The 14154-nt window shown below is 38.5% G+C and overlaps 2 protein-coding genes across 2 annotated transcripts; both read left to right on the forward strand.

The window, feature by feature from the left end:
- Positions 1-278: 278 nt before the first annotated feature.
- ccndx (cyclin Dx) lies at positions 279-4219 on the forward strand. The gene is made up of 5 exons (XM_041817519.1): positions 279-282; positions 1113-1390; positions 1473-1688; positions 3591-3920; positions 4070-4219. Exons 1-5 carry the CDS (start codon positions 279-281, stop codon positions 4217-4219), a joined length of 978 nt encoding a protein of 325 aa, XP_041673453.1.
- A 667-nt stretch (positions 4220-4886) lies between these two features.
- Positions 4887-12405, forward strand: nucb1 (nucleobindin 1). Its single transcript, XM_041778528.1, has 13 exons — positions 4887-4980; positions 6432-6555; positions 6645-6752; positions 6834-6966; positions 8498-8598; positions 9292-9477; positions 9564-9654; positions 9729-9787; positions 9908-10000; positions 10113-10202; positions 10974-11144; positions 11262-11379; positions 11471-12405. The coding sequence occupies exons 2-13, from the start codon at positions 6436-6438 to the stop codon at positions 11554-11556; spliced, it is 1356 nt and encodes a 451-aa protein (XP_041634462.1). The 5' UTR covers positions 4887-4980; positions 6432-6435; the 3' UTR covers positions 11557-12405.
- Positions 12406-14154: the final 1749 nt, after the last annotated feature.

Consider the following 14154-nt stretch of genomic DNA (forward strand, 5'->3'; position numbering starts at 1 on the left):
CAGCTACATTACCTTTGGCCTCTTTTGCTAAATATCATTTGCTAAAGCTATATTGGCTAACATAGAAATTATAACTAGGTAGCCAATGTAGCTGAGTTAGCTTTAGCTACTTTTGCCAAAGCTCTATTGCTAAAGTTATATTAGCTTACATAATAATGTTAACTACAGAGCTACAGTAGCCATGTTGGCTTTAGCTTAAGCTCACAATGCCAAGCGCGTTGTAACTTCTTCAATAACAGGTCTTTACATAATTTTTAAGTGCCTAGATTAGTTTTGCCATGGGTAGGTACCACATGAAAGGTTTAAGAAATAGCCTTTTTTCATATTTTCTTCATCCAAAATCATAATTAGGGATTCATTTACCTCTTACTCCCAACATTTTTTAAAATTAAAAATCCAACACAAATTTGAACCATCAATATTTTTGGAGCCTTTATTTCTGTAAATAGGTATTTGTAATCTTTAACATATTAAAGCAAGACACAAGTATTCTGAACCAAAATAAAGTTGCTGAATATGTATTTATTTAAAATGTATAAATATTAATGTTTGGGATATTTATCTGCCAGAACATCCATCCAGAGTGTGACACCTCCACTAGGGTCCACACATTGTAAACAAACACTCATCCTTTTGTCATCCATTCCCATTGTCAGAGTCTGGATGTGACCTTTTCTCTCCTCTCACCCCTCACACCCTTTTTCTTTTTTCCTCCCTTCTCTCTTTCACTGTCGAACACAAGCTGTCGCTCCGTCCCTGCGGGCCACTCCCTCACTTGTCTGCTACCCCCCTAACCCACCCCTGCTCTGATTCCTTCTCCCTCTCTCCACCTGTTGGAGCAATTGTTGCATTCTCATTATTGTCATCTGATTATTTTATGTCACTCACGAGGGTTCACGCCCCTTTTTCTACAGACTTTTCTCTCCTTCTTTCTGTGATGCCACTCCCACTTAGTACTCCACCCTGTTGGGTATAAAACTCAGAGATGGCTGTGGAATAGTAACACTGAGCCGAGCACCTTGAGGAGCAAAAACTGTTTTAAGGAAAGGGAGCTTTTCACTTAACAAGTGGACATAGGCTTAAATCTCTGTCACTCATTTGGACTTTAACAGTTTTTACCCAGAGAGCTCTGGAGATGGACAGAGGTGAGTGTGTGTCTCTGTGGTGTGAGGAGGTGGAGGATGAGCAGAGCCAGACTGAGCCACAGAACCAGCTCCAGATTAGGGGTCCGGCTCAGCTACGAGCCGCCTGGGACCCCATCGTGTCGGGGCACCGTGTGATCCAAAGGTTGCTCCACGTGGAGGAGAGGTACCTGCCCTCCACCCTTTACATCACTCTCATCCAAAGGGACCCTGAGCGCAGGGAGGAGCTCGCCAAATGGGCCCTGGAGGTACGAAACCCACTCTGTTACTCCTCTATCTCTTTGGCTGACTTCTGTGACTGATCCCTCTAACTTCTCCTTCTCTCTGTAGGTGTGCTGTGAGTGCGGCTGTGACGAGGCCGTCTTCCCCTTGTCTGTCTCTCTGCTGGACAGGTTCTTGTCTGACTCTCTCTCTGTACCCGTCTCACCGTACTGCCTAGCTGCCGGCTGCATCCTCATCGCATCAAAACTCACAGAGTGTGAAAATGTGACTGCTGACACCCTCTGTGCTGCAGCTGAATACAGCTTCCAGCCTTCAAACCTGCGGGTGAGTAAGATGAACACGTTTGAGCCATCTGAGTCTATAAAGTCACAGCTCCTCTGGAGTTTTTTTTATTAACTTAAAGCTCCTGTGAGGAACTTTTAACTGGTTATGAATCAGGCTGAAATTCATGCTGACGTCTCTTTATGAGCTACAACACCCAACCGGACCATCAGGGACGAGATTTATTATTACTATATTTTATTTTAAATGCCTTAAACCTGTGTCACAGGGTAGGTGGCAGATTAAGCAGTTAAATTAACAACCTTTTTTGCATTTTTCATGCAAAGTTTCTTGATTACTTTTTACGTGGCTCTTAAATGAAAGAAGGTTTATAAATAAAAGTAAAACAACATTTCTTACACAAGTTTTTAAAAATTTGCCAACAGGAGCTTTAAACTCACTTTCTGTGGCTCTGAGTGTAAGCCTACAAAACTGGTTTGAATTTGCTTTTAATGAAGAGCACACTTTTTCATGTTTTAATTTTTTTTTTAATGCAAACTAAAAACAAGAAAGACAAAGATAGGTTCATAACTTTTAACATAAGTTATTAATTTCTCTTTTGATTATTTAAATGCTTTAGTACAGCCAAATTAAAGCTCCTGTAAGTAGTTTTTAACTTTTTATGAATCAGACTGAAATTCATGCGAATTTCTTTTTATAAGCTCCAAAAAACTAACCTAACAGTCAGCAATGAGATTTATCATTAATATAAATGTTTTTTCTTTTTTTTTTCTTTTTTTTCTTTTTTTTATAAATGCCTGAAACCAGTGTTGCAGGGTAGGTGACAGATTAAGTGATTAAATACACTCCATTCTTTCTTTTGTTCTTTTTTTTTTTTTTAAACATTTTTCATGGCAAAGTTTGTGGATGTACTAATCATTTGGCTCTTAAATGAAAGTAGGATGTCAAATATTAATAAACAAAACTTCTTATAAAAGTTTTTTTTAAATTGTTAATGCTTTAAACCATCCAGACCTTCAACCTTGCTTTTAGTGGCTCTCGGTGTGATCCAAACTTGGTTAAAACCTTGATTTTAAATTAAGAATGCACTTTATCCAATTTCTTTAAATTTCTTTAAATAATTGCAAATAATTTTGCACGAACGAATAAAAAGACAGATAAAGATAGGATTTTAACTTTTTCAAAAAGTGATTTATCTCTATTTTGATGATTTAAAGGCTTTTTTTTCAGCCAATTTAAAGCTCCCGTGAGGATTTTTTATTTGGTTATGTAAACAACTGAAAATGATCCTGATGACTCTATATGACCTAAAAAATTTAAACAAGGAGTGGACAGGTTTAGCTATTTCTACATGGCACTTTTTTAACAACTGTAGCTCTTGTGAGGGGTAGGTGTAAGGTAAAGGATTAATGGGACCCCGCAGAAACACACTCTTCACATTAAGTGATGTGTTGACTGCAAAAAGAAAGCAAGATCAGATTTTTTTTTTTTTTACAAAAAAAAAAAAAACTGAAGTACCTCACAGGAGCTTTAAAACTTGAGCACACAATTCAAATAATGCTATGTTTATTTTTTTTTAATAAAATAAGATTATTTGACTTTAATTTGATTCCTCAGTCCAGGATTTATATCAGTATAAGATAAAATGTTGAAAGATGCATGAAAAGCCACAGGAGCCTCAAAGAGATGCATATGAGTAGATGGAGCAATAGGATGTACTTGAATATGAATATATATGAATATGTCTTTTTTTATAGTCCTACTAGGCCCACTTATTAGAATGCTTTCAATAACCTTCAATTAGACTTCAGGTTTAAGATCTTTCACAGTACAAACAGATAATTATGCCCTCTCACTGCACATTTTTACATTATAGCACTACTTTTTATTTTGTTTTCTCACTACAAAACCTAACTCCTAACACACACATTTCTCTTTCTTTAGGAGATGGAGCGTGTTATCCTCGCCACCCTCCGCTGGGACACAGCAGCAGTGACTCCTCAGGACTTCCTCCCACACTTCCTTGCCCTCTTGCAGGAGGAGAGAAGAGATGGAGACAACAGGGAGTCTGAAGGGAACCTGCTCTCCACCCTGCGGCGGCACAGCGACACTCTTGCTGCCATGTGTGCCTGTGACTCCCGCTTTCTGGGAGCTCCTCCATCACTTGTTGCTGCAGCATCCCTGAACTGTGCCCTAAGAGGCCTAGGCAACAGGAGTCCCACTCATCTGGCTGCTATGGGTGAAGCACTGGCAGAGCTCTGTCAGACTGACTTGGTGAGTAAGCATGCAGTTTTTTAATCCTGAGGATTTGATTTTGGTTGATCAGACTTCAGGTTGAGGCTCTGTGTGGGTTCGGGATTTTATGACTTAAGAATCATGCATTTGTTTAAAAAAAAGTTGAATTTCTCTGTCTTGCATTCCAGGCAGTGCTGCAGTGCTACAGTGAGATGATCGAATATGCTCTACGGCAACGGCTGAGGTCAGGGCTTCAGCAGGGCCCCATGGAGAAGGATGAAGAGGTGGAGACTGAGAGGCCTGGGACACCTACAGACATGAGAGAAATTGATTTCTAAACCCTCAAACAGCTTTTGTTTGAGACTGTGAATCAATCAACAAGCTCTCAAGTTCATCAGTCAAACTGATTCAAATAACCTCAAACTGTGACATGTTTTTCTATTTTTGAGATGTTTTTATTAAGTGATTGTTAATTCTTTTTATTTATTTATAACCAAGTTTTGCAACTTTGTGTTTCCATGTGCCATATATTATATCTATTTCTATTAATTTTATTGTAGACCTAGATGTTTCAAAGCATATTTATATATTTTTTATTTATGATCATGTGCAATTATTGACTCTTTTGTGCTAATTTATTTCAATCTGCCATATCTTTGTGTTGGTGAACTGATGTAAAATACAACAAATCTATTTTTGAAAGCAATTAAACGTTTTAAACGTCCATAGCCTCGGCGTTTCATTAATTCTAAATAAATATGTGGCTTTCCATATCCCTTGTAATTTACATATCTAGTTGCTATCCATTACACAAACTTGGAAAATATGCAAGCTATTTTAGGTTAGTGACTAGGGTAAATTTGCCTTGTTTCAAATACTTTGTTAGACATAAAAGATACACAACATATGATATGATGTCGTCATTTTTTAATTTACTGTCATATAAACAGCTTTCTATTTGAAAACACTTATTTCCAACAACACTCGAAGGCAGCACGTTAGACTGGCGCTGTATTCCTGTGACGTCATTTTCACCCGACGCAAATATAGATCGTGCGGCTCTTGGAGCATCGGATCTGTTAAACAAAACATATTTGCGGTAAGAGACGTGTTTTTTTAAAGTTGTGTAGACTTGGGACGAACTTTGTTCGGTTATTAGATATTTTAATGCGTTTATATGAAAAAGTAAAAGAAAATGTGTCGCTATTAAAAGGGACAACCCGGTAGGAAAGGTGGTTACTGTAGTACCTTTCTGAATACGGAGAGGTGCGATAAGATTAGATCTCTGATATCCACCATTAATGTCCTGTATCTCATTTGTAAGGGTTAAGTTTTATTAAAATACATTGATTATTCTATTCGTGACGTCGGTTTTATTTCGCAAATGCCCATACCGTAAGGAAGATCAACATTAGTGATGACTCCTAACCGGATTTTCATCCGTGTTCTTTCTATGCTAGTTAGCTTAGAATGTACGGAAAAACGACATATTTAAATGTTATTTCATTTTAAAGTGTATGGTATATTCCGTGCCATAACACGACAGAAATAAGAAACATAATGGGTTTTTTAGTATATAGTCCTCTTTAGAAAGTTTCCTGGATCAAAATTCACCAAGTTTAACAACAAAACTGAACAACAGCTACCAGTAGCTAAGCCTCTTGGTTAACCAGCCACATATCAGTGCTTTTAAAATAGTATTTATCATTATGTTTTGGTCTGTGTTTCTCAGTCTTTTCACTAAAAATAAGTACATGTACACTCCTCTCCTAAAGTATTGGAACTTTGAGGCCAATTCCTATATTTTTGCTGTAGACTGAAAACATTTGGGTTTGACATTAAAAAAAAAGATGAAAATGAGATAAGAGATCAGCATTCAGCTTTTACTTCCTGGTATTTTCATCTGGATCTGATACACAACTTAGAAGACAGCATTATTTCTTTGAATCCACCCATTTTTCACGTGAGCAAAAGTATTGGTACATGTGACTGACAGGTGTGTTTAGTTGCTTAGGTGTGTCCTATTACATTGATCATTCCACAGTAAATAGCTCTGAATGTCCACACTCAGTTACAGATTTGGGTTTTGTCTGTGCAGACTACATTTATAGTTAGGGGTGTCTTTTTAAGGGCATCCTGCCTATTAAGACATTTTTACTTTAATGAATTAACAGGAAGGACATACATTTGTATTTTGTATAAAGGAACACTCTAGATTTTAACATTTTGATAAAAAAAAAATCACAGGAAGGTTCCTGTGGCTTACAGTGCACTCTGGGTAGTGATGTCAAATGGTTGCATCAGATTATGCTTACTACATATTTTCCCACAGTTTCATTCATAAGCTTCCCTTTAATAATTGTATCCTACATATTAGCTGAGCAATATGAAAGACACAAATGGTATAGATGTCATGAAGGTGTCTGAATATTTCCAAATGTTCTGTGTGGGAAGAATGACAAAATTGCAAAAGTGTCAGAATGACTGGTTTTTAAATGATCAAAAACTTCTGACAGTTAAGCGGGATTTTCATTTTTGTGTATGTTGCAGGAGAATGACCTTAAAACCTGGCTGGCTGCTGCTTCTATCCATATGTGCCGGGGTCTGGTCGGTGCCTATAGATCGCAATGTAGGCAAAGAAGAGCCGAAAGAGGAGGTGCAGGAGGAGACGGGGGTAATGCCATTTAAAGTGTTTTATTTCAAGATTCAGTTAAAATGCAGCCTATTTTATCTAACTAAATCCTTTTGAACACACTTCTGCAGGACACTGGCCTGTACTATGACAGGTATCTTAGAGAGGTGATAGAAGTGTTGGAGACTGACCCTCACTTCCGAGAGAAACTGCAAACGGCAAACACGGAGGACATCAAGGTTCATACCTTACCGTTTGTCTCTCGTCATTCTCACCACCTGAGCTTCCTGATTTACCTTTGCTTGTTCTTTCTCTGTCAGAACGGTCGTCTCAGTAAGGAGCTGGACTTGGTCAGTCACCATGTCCGTACTCGCCTGGATGAGCTGAAGCGTCAGGAGGTCTCTCGCCTCAGAATGCTCCTCAAGGCCAAACTGGACAGCACCAACGTTCAGAGTGAGTTTTGAGTATTTTCCCCTTGTTTAAACAGATAGGGGATGCAATTTCTCTGGATTTTCTTGGGAATGTCTGATTTTCCAATTAAAATTGTTCACCCACATTACTTTTTTATCCATGGCATCGCCTAGATATTTGATGTAGAACAGACCTGGTACAGGAGATTTAATATTGGTCAGTGCTCTACACAGAGAAAAGAAAAGAACAAACAAAAACAGATTGGTGGGTGGGAAAGATTAATTTTATTTTGTCTAGAGTGATGGCACTGATCTAGGTTATTATCTGGAGTTTTAATGAAGCGTAATTATTAAGCAGCAGACTGGAAGATCTTGTGGAGAACCCTCTGGAGGTTTGAACCACTCAGAAGAAAGAGCCTAGTTCAGTCACTTTGGGTTCCCAGAATTATTTAGGCCTACGGTACTGAGATGGCTTCTATTCACGTGCCATCTTCAGTGGTTTTGATTGGTTAACGTGACCGCGCTACTTTACATCGCTCTTATAGTGCAAAAAATAATATTTATGGTGCTGAACATTTGATTCTATTTAAGAGACATCCCTCTCTTTGACAATCTGGGTTGATTATTATTCGTTTGTATTCATAGGGAGGACAAGATCATCAATGAGTGATGGCCTTAAATTAAGGAGAGCACAGCATACTGCGTGCTGTATTACCTATCTCATCCCGGCAGAAAATATATAATGCAAATGATCAGACAAGGCAGGAACTTTGAGCACTACCTTCCGTCCTTTCTAAGGTTGTTTCTGGTATTTTTCAGTCTTAGTATGAAATGTTTTAAATGTATGAAAGCAGACAGGGATGCACACATCTGTGGATCAGATCTATGAAAGAGAAATATAAAGGTGTCTGACTTTTACCTGGGTGGAATTTTAGTCCTGTTCCTTCTCTATTGTTGATGATTTATGATGATCTATTGTTGATTGATGTTCCATCATCAGGCCTCTCTGTCCTGCAGCTGATTGTTTACCAGATGCATGTAACATGCATTCAAGAGTTTCATGGAAGGGATCATCATGTAGTTATTAGTTATATTAGTAGTAGATTCTTGATTTAATGATTTAATATATTGTTCAATTTGAAGTATAAAGTGATCTTTGCAATTTTCAAAGTATTTTTGTACCATTGACAGTGATCATTTCATTCCCCTTACTTTAAAAGTATTGGTTCAGGCACTGTTTAGGCACCGAAAAGCATTAATTTAGCACCGGTATTGAAAAAAACCCAAACAATACCCAACCCTAGTTATAAGAGAATAAGAAGTGATAAAATGCAGGTAGGATATTATAATAATCACATTGCTGTCATCATTTCTGTTAGAATAATTGATCTATTTTTTATGCTTTCAGCTGTAATACTTTGTAAAATGAGCTCTCTCACTTTTATAATACTAAAACAAACTGTGTTTAGCAGGGCCAGTACTGAGATGTTTGTATCGTAAACAGAGGACATCAGAGATGACAATTGGTCTTAAAGACATGCACATGTCTGATGTTTCTTTTCTGTTCCTTGCAGCTCTGCAGATGGACCACGCCTCCCTGCTGAAGCAGTTCGAACATCTGGATCACCACAATCAAAACTTTGAAGCTAAAGACCTTGAGCTGCTCATTTCAACAGTAAGCTTTTTCAGAGATTAAAAAAAAGGACGCCACAGAGTCAAGAAAAAATTCTCTCAGTGATTGAAATGTTGGGACCAGATTTTAGCAGCAGATTTGATTAGGATTTGTTCTGCCTAATTCTCTGATTACAAAATGTGCATTTCCATGAAGGGTCCTGGTTTGGTTCAGTACAGTTTGGACGGTAGACTTTGATCTTGTTGCGTTTCCACAGCCTGCCTTGCTCATTGTGATGGAAATTTAGAGAGCTGGGTCATGCAGTTCGCATATAAAAGCCAGGTCTTTCAGCTCCCGAAATGCTCCTCATTTGGTACCATTTTTGGCTAAACAACAAAAAAGAAACAAAACCTCAAAGAGGAGCTGGCTCCACATAAAGTTCTGACTCTTCAAATTGGCTCTTTTGCAAACAACATGTCACTTCTTGCTTGTCTGAAATCGAGCTGTGATTACAGTGTAATCAGTACCCCACAGGGTTTATTTACCAAATATACCACTGTTTTCCTTTAAAAGCGTGTTCCTTTGACCAATCAATGGATACAGGAAGTCTAGCTCAATTCTGTTACACTTAGTACTCAAACCAACAAGTTCTAAAAATAGGATCCCACAGATCAGTTTCTTTGGTAACTTTCCCAACTTTTGGAAATGCAAATAATTGTGTACCATATGGAACTGAACTTATGACTCTCTGTTTAGGCCACCAAAGACTTGGAGAACTATGACGCTGAGAGGCACGAGGAGTTCAAACGCTACGAGATGCTTAAAGAGCACGAGAGGCGGGAGTACCTGAAGGGTCTGGACCAGGAAAAGAGGGAGAAGGAGGAGAAGAGACTGCAGGATCTGAAGGACAAACACCGTCAGCATCCTAAAGTTAACGCTCCGGTAATGCTCGTTTGTTTTGTTTCAGTAGAAAGGAAGAAGTGAACATCTCTTGAATGTTTTCTCCTTCATCTCTGCCACACATGCAGGGTAGTGTAGCTCAGCTGCGGGAAGTGTGGGAGGAAACAGATGGACTGGATCCTCAGGAGTTCAACCCCAAAACATTTTTTAAACTACATGGTGGGTACTGTTGTTTCATTCAATCCTGTATTTTAGCATCACTTTTCCTCTAATTTTTTCTCTCCCTTGTTTAGACACAAATGAAGATGGTGTTTTAGATGAGCAGGAGTTAGAGGCACTATTTACCAAAGAGGTATCTTCCCTTTCAGTACATTATTGCTTCTTAAGTGTTTATCCCATGTTTTAAAGCACTTTGACTTGCATGCACAGCTTCCCCGATTGCAGCTAACATCTGCGCATGTCTCTCGACTAGCTGGAAAAAGTCTACGACCCCAAGAATGAGGAAGACGACATGATGGAGATGGAAGAAGAAAGGCTGAGGATGAGGGAGCATGTCATGAAGAATGTGAGTCTTTATTATTCACTTTTATCCCTCCGCTTTTGTTTAATTATGAGAAATGAAGCTTTGTTTTGTCCTTTGCTTTCCACTGATTGTGCTCGTTTTTCTGTGTTAAAAGGTGGACACAAATAAGGACCGCCTTGTCAGCTTGGAGGAGTTCCTCAAATCCACAGAGAAGAAGGAGTTCAATAATCCAAAAGAGTGGGAGGTAAAGAGCCAAGAGGTGGACTGGAGTCATGGGTGATTTAAGGAGTGGACTGTGGTTGAAGGGCAGAACAAGCAGAGGGAATATGGTGTTAAAGTTTAGTGGAAAGTAGTGTCTTTACCTGGATCATGTCATATACTTGGAGCGGTTATTAAGATCATTCAAGCAGAGCGGCCTTTGTGCACGTAACAGATTATTTCATAAATATAAGTCGTTTTCCTAAACATTGATATAAAAGCAAGCAAGTTTAGCTTCTTAAATTGGAGATATTTTTAGACCTTTGTGTCAGAGTTAAGAGTTAACAGGAAGAGGAGTGATTTACTCCAAACTATTTAACTGTATAAACCTGTAGATTGTAATCAAGAGCTGACTATGAACAAACACAAAAAAATTACTTTATATAGCATCCTAACAATCCACATGCCTGGAGATTGAAATAATTTTGTAGGCTATCGGACACTTCAGGCTTTCTTTAATCTCTTTTTAAGTCTCATGGAAAGTCAGAAGAGAGTAGTTTATGTTTGCCATGATCTGGCATATCACTGTCTGACATTTAGAATTAACCTGCATTAATAATAGTACCTGAAACTGAGGCAATGCAGCTGCTCTCACCTCAGTCTGTAGCAGTCTCAGGCTGGCCTCTGCTTCTTTTAATAGCCAAAACACACTTTTATATCCCGATCTTAAGAGCAGGCCATGTTTTTAAAGCCACAATGTAGAGAATTTTGATCATATTATAAACTAAAGAATATGAATAAACCCCTGTCCCTCTAGACTCTGGACGCTAGGCCAGCGTACACGGAGGAGGAGCTCCAGCGGTTTGAGGCTGAGCTCAGGGACAAAGAGGAGGAGCTAAAGAGAAGAGAGGCCACTCTGCGTCAGGAGCAGGAGCTGCTGAAGGAGAGAGAAAAAGCCCTGGAGGCCCAGAAGAAGGAGTACCAGCAGGTGAGCATCTAACATCATCAGAGACAAGTTCAACCTTCAAGGTGTTTGTTATATGGACTTGAAAACATGTAAAACGCTGTACAGAAGATACTTAAGGTGTCATTTCTGATATTTCAGGCAGTATTAGAGATGACGCAGAGGCAGAAGGAGCAGCAGGCAGCAGACGGGCAGCCTCCTGTAGGTCCTAACGGAGAACTTCAGTTTAAACCAGAGGCAAAAAAAGAGGAGGATAAAGGTAAATATTCTGAGATATGATATGTATGGTATTGTTAGTGCTTATATGTTTTGTCCCTAATGAGTGAATCTTTCTCTTCTTGGTCTCACAGTGGAAAAAGTCCCAGCTGCACCTGAAGCAGAAGTCCAGAATAATCTACCTGCAGAGCCTCCACAGAATCTGCCTTTACACACTTAAAGCAGCACGCTCAGACAGCCTTAAGGCCGGCTACACTCCAGACAATTTTAACATGGGGCAACCACAGATATAAGGGCAGTTTTAATTATTTATTGATATTTGAACGTAACCACTTGATGATTGAGCCACTTGTGATTTCACAGTAGAGATTCCACGGACATGAGATCTCACAGAAACTCGCGATCAAACGTGACTTCAGAATAAAATCAGGCTGGCTGTTGGCCCTTTTGCACTCGTTTTGTCGCCATAATTCCACATTGTGGTCTTCTTTCTCAATATTCTACTTGACCTGGAGCACAGCTGTTTATTTTAACCACCTTGTTTGTGAGCTGTAACAGTGCATCCTTCTGGTGATGCTTCCTGCTCTGCTTAATGGTTATCGCAGGTATTTCACCAGAGGCAGCTAGAGTGTAAGGGGGGCCCCCAACAGCAAAATAATCATATTGACACCACTTACTTTAGAATTATTTGGACAAATAATTGTTTGTGACCCCCTGTTGATTGTTGTTGGTTGCAAATTGGGCCTAAAATTGTCTAGTGTGTAGCCAGCCTAACGCGCAGACATTATTACACACTCCACACCCTGATTTGCACTGACACACACTGTATATCCAGACAGCTCCTACTGACTCAAATATGTGAACTCTGTGTGTGAACTCAGACAGAAGTGGCTTGTGAATCATGACATATTGTACTGTACTTTCATTTCTTTGCTCAACTTCAGATGAAAAATGACATATATGGATATTAATACATTTATTCTCAGAAACCTACAGTTTGAGGGAAGTTTTCCTGCAGGGTATTTCAATGTGAAATCATAAACATCTCAATAAAGTCATAATTTAAGGATTCAGGGATCCCTGAGATCATACTAGTGTTTTTTTTTCAACATGATGAATGCAAAACTTGAATCTTAGCAAACATACAGTGCTCAACAAATTTATTAGACCACCCTAACCCTAACCAAAGTAAGGTTTATGCCACAGCTGTCCTAAATTAACAGCATTGGTAATTACCAAAATCATTTTTTATGTTTCTGCAATGGTTAATACACCAATATGTAGAAGCTCTTTAACCCAAATTATATTTTTAATGCTAAAATAGAATTATTGTTATCCATGAATTTTCAAATTTACTGATTTACAAAAAACTGAAAAAATAGTAAAGCACATTAATATTTCTTGATTAATATGTCAAATTATAGTTATTTACTTGCATTCCTGAACAGAAAAATGAGTTTTAGTGGTTGAATGTTTTGCTTGATTAATTTCTGACTTCTCAGGGTAGCCCAGTGAGCCAGCTCAAATTTGGGTATAAAAAGGTGAATTCAGTTTGAAATCCCTCATTCCTGTTCAAAATGGTAAAACGTGGAGAGCTGTCTGAAAATGAAAAAGTCTGCATTAAAGCACTTCATGATGCTGGATGGTCTTTGAGACAAATATGATTGGTGGTCTAATAAATTTGTTAAGCACTGTATTAGCCTTTTCTTAGTCAAAATATGCCATTACTCTTGATGGAAACCACCAAATAAAACCACATAAATATCTTATTTTCAGATATTACTTAGGCCATTTTCAATAAGGTAGAAATAAGGCTGGACTGCTTGTATAAGTGAAATTATATGCCAATACAACAGGCAATGTTTACTCAAATGTCTCAAAATGAGTTGCACATATCTACATCAGTTAATATATTTTTCATTTCACAATACTTAATTTGCGATAATTACATGAAACATTTTGGTTGTTTTCTTGACATGTTGACCTATTTCTATTGTCATCTCAATGGTTTTCCAACCTGATTAGTTCTGTCATTTTCTCAAGATCTCATTAAATAAACTTTTACAGGGAACATAGTTTTTTGGCCAATGTTAGGAATTTGTTGCGAGAACAAAATAAGCAAAAACAAAAAAACAAAAAAACAAAAAAAAAAGCCAAAAATGAAACTGAAAGTTAATTTCTACCACCAGTGTATCGCCACCCTTTTTCTCCCTCTCTTCCTGTTGTCCACTGTCTCGCCCCCCCGGGACCTCCTACTGACCCTTCTTGTCCCCCCTGATGGGATGCTCCTCTGGCTACATTCCTATCAGCATTCCTCTGACCCACTGACCTGTCATGACCCCAAAATGTCCCTCCTCTCCTGGTGTCGCTCCTGTCAGTCACTGCTCTGACATCAGCCAAAAAGGTGACAGCTTTAGGAAACTGTCTGGATCACTAGTTTATGTTTTTCATGACAGATGAATTAGAGTGATATATTTGAATTTTTCAGCTCCAATGCCGAGGTATGTTTAATTTCTGATCTCTCCTCACAATATCTGTGTTAACATTATCTATGAATATTTTCTCTGGATGACTACCCTCAGTATTCCAGCACAACATAAGATATTACCAAATTATGCTAAAAAAACATCCAAACTTCCAAATAGTAAGTCTTACTAGCCAAGCCTGGAGTCCTCAATTATGACCAGGAAGAGCTGGGGCCATTTTTACTTTTAAATTTCAGACAAAAATCTGAGAACTTGATCATCAGTTAAGCTCAGTGGGTCAGGCAGGCGTTCACATACAGAGGCTAGAGTTTGATACATTTGCCATGGGATCA

This window comes from Cheilinus undulatus, linkage group 21 (genome assembly GCF_018320785.1).
Source record: "Cheilinus undulatus linkage group 21, ASM1832078v1, whole genome shotgun sequence".
NCBI lineage: Eukaryota > Metazoa > Chordata > Actinopteri > Labriformes > Labridae > Cheilinus > Cheilinus undulatus.